Source organism: the organism of the source record quoted next, unplaced genomic scaffold (genome assembly GCF_019419815.1).
Source record: "Pyrus x bretschneideri cultivar Hongxiangsu unplaced genomic scaffold, Pyrus_bretschneideri_v1 Contig16, whole genome shotgun sequence".
Classification (NCBI taxonomy): Eukaryota; Viridiplantae; Streptophyta; class Magnoliopsida; order Rosales; family Rosaceae; genus Pyrus; species Pyrus x bretschneideri.
In genome coordinates, this window is record NW_025999457.1 from 5010646 (window position 1) to 5017177 (window position 6532).

Genomic DNA, 6532 nt, shown 5'->3' on the forward strand with positions numbered 1-6532 from the left:
ATTCAAACCTTGCCTTTTCCTTGAACAGTGAGTCTTGAGCCATTCCCCAACTTTACAGATTCTTTGAAACTGCTATCAAAATCAACAAATATCTCCTTCTTGCCACACATATGGTTGCTACACCCGGAATCAAAAAACCAAACATGCTCTGTTTCAGCTTCATTGAAGTCAACATAAGTCATTAACAACATCTCTTCTTTTGTCTCTACGTAGTTGGCCTTTTATTCCTTTGCTTTCTTTGGGCATTCCCACTGAAAATGCCCCAATTCATGACAATTGTAGCATTCTAGGGTAGATTTTTCGTACCCAAATCTACCCCTTCCTCTTCCTCTTCCACAAGAGGTACTTCGATCCCAGCCTCGTCCTACTTGCTAGACTCCAGAAGAAATTTGCAGTGCTTGTTCATCCACTACAACATGACGGCTGACATGTTGTTCATGCACCAATAGACTACTCTGAAGCTCATTAATCAACAAAGTATCCAAGTCATTTGACTCCTCAATAGAACATATAACGTAGTCATATTTTGGAGCCATAGACTGCAAAATCTTCTTAATGATTACGACATCCTCCATATGCTCCCCATGAATCCTCATCTTGTTAGCAATGATGAGAGTCCTACCAAAATAGTCATTGACTGATTCTCCAGCCTTCATGTGTAGCACTTCAAACTCCTTTCGAAGAGCCTGCAATTGAGCACGTTTGACACGTGTTGTTCCTTGATATTTCTGTTTCAAATAATCCCAAATATCCTTCGTTATATCCTTCTTCAAAATTGTCTCTAGGATCGAATGATCGATGGCCTGGAACAAGTAGTTCTTGCACTTCAGGTTTTTCAACTTCTGATCTTCAATCACTTTCTTATGTGCTTCACTTGGATCCACTCCTTCTGCTACTGCAGTTATCCCTATCTCCACTAAGTTCCAATACTCTTTGGAACGTAGAAAGTTTTCCATTAACATACTCCAGTGATCGTAGTGTCCATCAAACTTCAAAATGGCAGGTTGCACGAAGCTGCTTTCAGATGCCATGGTTTTGTTCTTTCACGTCGGTGACTATGTTGCAAGCTTTGATCAGGCCCCATGGTGGGGCTTTGATACCAGATGTTAGAACCAAAAGAATAGCAGAAAGCTCTTGTGAATGTAAAACCAGTTCATACTAGAAAAGTGGGAGAAGTCTTATTTAGCTAAACAACTGTTGTGGCTAATAAATAGCCTTACACCGAGACAAAAAAGGGAAAAACAACCACACACGACTTTACAAGTCCTACAATCGTGGGCATGACTAAGTTAAACAGAAAATGCAACAGTGTTCCTCAAGTTTAGGAGGAATTATTCAACATAACATAAATAACCCTAAAAACAAGCCCTAACCCTAGCGGCTAGGAAGCTTTAACAGTTTCATCAGGTGTCATTGGAGACAACGACCAGAGGCGGAGGTAGGGCTCACGGCGGGACCAGGAGCGGGAGGAGGAGGCAATGGAAAAGACGAGGTGGCGGCGCATGGTGGGGGATGAAGTGTAGCAGGAGAGAAGGGCTGAAGGTGTGTGGAGGAAGAGGAAGTAGAGGTTGAGGAAAACGGAGAGGAATAACAAGAGGGCTTTGAAGCGGGCGAGGGTTAAGGTTTTGGGCATTACGGACAGAAGAGAGAGAGAAAGGTATCATTATCTTTGAGGGTTTTTTTTTATATATAAATATTATTATTATTATTATTATTATTATTATTATTATTATTATATTTTTTATTAATTTATTAGTTTTAATTTTTTTAAATATCTACATGACGTCTAGTCATTGTCTACGTGGGTGCCACATCACCAGTTAACACCTGACTTAACAATCAACTTAACGGATTTATGAGACTATCTCAAAATTAAAACTTGAGGTATGATTTTAGGATGAAAAAAAACTTCATGTACCAAATATTAAAAACCACGAAACTTCAAAATAATAAACTAAGGTTAATCCTTTTTTAAATGTGTTAAATAACCTTGTCAAATCAACAAATTACTTCTGTAGTTGCTCCGTAATTTCACCAATACCCAAGATTGAGATTAAGGGCTAACTGACTAAAAAAAATGTAAATTTAAGTGTCATGATTAGGGATGGCCAAATACCCATCAATTATGGATAACCGTGGGTACCTGTCCATTTAAATTTCACGGTTACAATTAAATGGTTATGAGTTTAACCGTTTATCAGTGGAATTTAAATTGGCGTTTATGAGTATTAACCGCAATTATAAACGCGTACCAATTTATTTTGATATATATATATATATATATATATTTTTTTTTTTTCAAAAAAAAAACCACCCAAGCTTTTGATCAGAATTGATTTTTCATCATCACCACATTAGCCTACATAAGTTTTTTTTAAGGAACTTTAACAAAAAAAAAACTTTTAGTACTGTTCACTTTAACGAAAAATCACATTTTTACACTAAAAAGTCAATTCTTATACTATTCACTTTACCTTTTATTTTATCTTATCGTTAAAACTCAAGATTTTCAAATCATTTTCATTAGTTTTCTAATTTTTTTTTTGTCAGAATTGGTGATGATTTGTCACCAGTATCACCATAAATTGCATTACAGTCATGATACTAATAAATTCATCTAGGTACTGCTTGGTATTTCTGTTTGAGGTTTTAATGTGGTATTCCCTTTCAAATTAAGTTTTTGAAGCTTTACTTTGTAATCATATGAATGTTATAATTAAAGAATTACTTGGATAGAGAAAAAAAAATATATATCGCAAATACATTAATTTTCTTTTCAATATGCTTGCTCAATTAAAGAGAAGTATTTTGTTAGTAACAAATCAATTCTTCGAATATATTATATTATCTTGATTGGTAACAATTAAAATATGTAAATGGGTGAAAAATGGGGGAGGGGGTAAAATGGGTAAAAAAGGGATAAATGGGCAAACGGAATAAACGAGTATACGGTTACGATTAAATGAGTATAGTTAACCGTTTATAAACGGTTATGTATATGATATAACCGTTTAAGCAATTACGCAACAGATAAACAGTCATGCGAATATAAGCATAAACGATTATGAGTAAATTATCGCGATTACCCATCCGTCAAAACCATTGTTCAGCCCTAATCATAATCAAGGCCTACAATTTCCACCAAATTGTTATGTAATGCAATATGCAATAGTTTTTTAATTAAAATTGCAAAGAAGAGACAGAACTTCTGTTCGTTCAAGAATACAATCATATACTATAATAATCTTTCTACATTATTGGAATATATATGGACCGGAAGAGGAACCGGTTCAGATCTCTATTATTAAAAGCTCAGGATTAATTGATTCAGATCGTACCAAATTTCAACGATTCAAATTATTTGGTCCTGAGCATTTGATGGGAGAGATCCAGACCGAAGCCTCCTTCATATGGACCCTCCCTTCCCACTTAATATATCTCTAAATTACTGGATATATATATATATATGTGGATCCTCTCCCCCCCCCTTTCACCGCCACCCCCACTTCCACTTTATCTCTTACATTTCTTACCTTCCTCTCTCTCCCTCTCTCTCCCTCTCTCTCTCTTTCTCTCTCTCTCTCTCTCTCTCTCTAGCTAGTTTAATGGCTGCAACTGATCTAATGGTTAAGGTTAACTCCTCACAAGTTTGCCGCGATCATCCACCACCCAAACTGACCACCATAAAAAAGCTTATTGCGGAATCACAGGACACCAACGGCAACTTCATTGTTCCTCCCACTTATACCTACACAAACAATAATAATCCCCACGATGATCAGAAAGCTTTCGAAGAAGATACAGAAGCAGCAATCATTCCGACCGTTGACTTATCTCTTCTCACAACATCTGCTACTCCTGAACAGCGCTCTAAAGCTATCAACGACCTCGGCAAAGCCTGCCAGGACTGGGGCTTCTTCATGGTACCTACACCCTCCACCCTACACATATATCATTCGTATAAGTAAAGAAAAATACTATTGGACTATAGTACTCAAAAGAAAAAAAAAAAAAAATGTCCAATTTCATAGCCAATATTAGTAATAGATCGCCCACTTTATTAAAATAAGTCAAATTCTTAAATTTAAGATTATTTTATTATCAATATCAATAATTATCTCTTTAATTAGTTTACTTATTTCCTATTTTTTGTTACTTCTTATTCTTCTTCATGCTCTAAACCCTATATAGTTATAGATTTTATTTTATTTTTATAACGAACCTATATAATAGGTTGATTGTATTTATCTACTTGTATTACATTTTTTTTTTTATAGTCAACATGTATTACAAATTAATGTGTCTTGCTAGTAGGTATATTATGATTTTGTACTTTTAGTTAGGCTTCATATCTCACTCATAAGTATATTATACTTTGTTGCTTGATTAGAGTTAGGGTCATATATTCTACGTATGATGAATTTGTGCTAGTATAGTTTTTTGTTAGAAACTATTAAGTAGATTATTGAAATTACAAGATGCAATTAAAAGATTTTGATTTATCTCTAATTCCTTAAAGAAATATAACATGAGTATAAAAGAAATACCTAATACTGGACTTCATTTAAATCTTCGATTTTTTACTCAAATCTAAACGCCTCAAGAAAGAAAAGGGCAATTATTGGTTTTGTATTTTTATATATTTTCATTTTCCACTGGTAGGTGATCAATCATGGTGTGCCAGAGAGTCTGATGAAGGCAATCTTGGATGGTTGTGAGGGCTTTTTTGATCTGACGGAGGAGGAGAAGCAGGAGTTTGAAGGGAAGCACGTGTTGGACCCCATCAGATGCGGGACCAGCTTCAATGCCTCTGTGGAGAATGTTCGGTTTTGGAGGGATTTTCTCAAGGTTTTTGTATATCCTGAGTTTCACTTCCCCTCTAAACCTGCTGGCTTCAGGTTAGTCATCGACCACCATTCTTGATAATGAATACATTATTTAATTAAATATATGTTATCAGCCTTGTTAAATCATGGTCTTGTTGGGTAGGGTATGTTGAATAATGATGATTTAATTATGTTCTTATCTTGTGGTCTTTTAGAAGTTAATCAAGTAATTAAGTTCCAAAAGTTGAATTACTTGGCAGTGGCACAGATGAACATATTTTAAAACCAAGTTGAATTCCAATTATGAAGCTTTAATTTAAAGAGATGTGTGTTAACACATGATCATAATAAGCATTAAAAAGAATCCTAAACCATTAAGAGAAGTTTTTGTAAGTTGATCTGAGAAATATAACTGTCTCCTTACACATGAGTTCGAATCTCATATGGTAAATTAGGGTAGTACACAAAACGCGTTCACCCTGCCTTTTGTTGGTGCAGTGAGCTTGCATCAGAGTATTGCAAAAGAACAAGAGAAGTAACAAGGGAGCTACTGAAAGGAATATCAGAGAGCCTGGGGTTGGAGGCCACAGACTTTGACACGGCCTTGGATGTGGAATCAGCTGGCTTGCAAATCTTCATTGCAAACCTGTATCCTCCTTGTCCACAGCCAGAACTTGCAATGGGGATGCCTCCTCATTCTGATCATGGCCTCTTGACCCTTCTTATGCAGAATGGGATCAGTGGCCTTCAAGTGCAACACAAGGGTAAATGGGTCAACGTCAATGCTGCACCCTACTCCTTCCTTGTCAACACTGGCGATCACCTCGAGGTAAATATTCCTATTCAATTTCACTTCATCACTTAGTATTACTGTTTAATGGCATTAACCCTAGAGATATTTGAGGCATTCTTTATCGATCATTGGCAATCACAAACATTAATTTCCATTTTGCTACATGTACGTACGTACGTCGTAGATATTTAGCAATGGAAAGTACAGGAGCAACATTCACAGGGCAGTGCTGAACAACAAATCAACAAGAATATCGGTAGCCACTCCGACTGGCCCATCGCTTGAAACAGTAGTTAGACCTGCACCAAAGTTGGTAGACACTGCACAGCATCCGGCAGCAGCATATATTGGCATGAAGTACAAGGACTACTTGGAGCTTCAACAAGGCAACGTACTTGATGGGAAATCCATCTTGGATCGTGTACGTGCGGGGGTTTCAAACTCTGAATAGAAGATCTAACCAGAAAAACACCAGGAAGTATCCAATATTCTACAGTGCTGCAGAAAATCCCTTATAGGTCCCTCTGGAGCTTTGGAATTGGGTCTACACTTTTGGTCCTAGCTGGCTAGCTTAACGACATGGTGTCATGTTTCTGTACACTAATGTGAACAATAATGACACCAAAAATAGTCGTAAATAAGTTCAATGGAGCAATTGCCAGACAATTTCAGCTTATTAATATATTACAAGTTGAATTACAAATTGCACGAACAATGAGCAAAGACAAATCGCACCATTCATTAGCAAACAACTAATCCAGTAAATCAAGAACAATGACAAACTATCTATAAACTTCAACCATCACAACTTCAATTTTTCACCACGACCTGCCCTTTCATAACATGCCATGTCCCTTTACTAAGGTTACACCACGTATCAGTAAGTCCCATCCCGTATTGGTAGACTCCTCTA

The 6532-nt window shown here is 36.4% G+C and overlaps 2 protein-coding genes across 2 annotated transcripts; one reads left to right on the forward strand and one right to left on the reverse strand.

Moving 5' to 3' along the window:
- Window positions 1–371: 371 nt before the first annotated feature.
- On the reverse strand, window positions 372–1031 carry LOC103957864. The gene has a single exon (XM_009370087.2). The coding sequence runs from the start codon at window positions 1029–1031 to the stop codon at window positions 372–374; it is 660 nt and encodes a 219-aa protein (XP_009368362.2).
- Window positions 1032–3475: 2444 nt separating this feature from the next.
- LOC103957802 (2-oxoglutarate-dependent dioxygenase 19) lies at window positions 3476–6322 on the forward strand. Its single transcript, XM_009370017.3, has 4 exons — window positions 3476–3923; window positions 4663–4898; window positions 5325–5655; window positions 5804–6322. Exons 1-4 carry the CDS (start codon window positions 3606–3608, stop codon window positions 6068–6070), a joined length of 1152 nt encoding a protein of 383 aa, XP_009368292.1. The 5' UTR covers window positions 3476–3605; the 3' UTR covers window positions 6071–6322.
- Window positions 6323–6532: the final 210 nt, after the last annotated feature.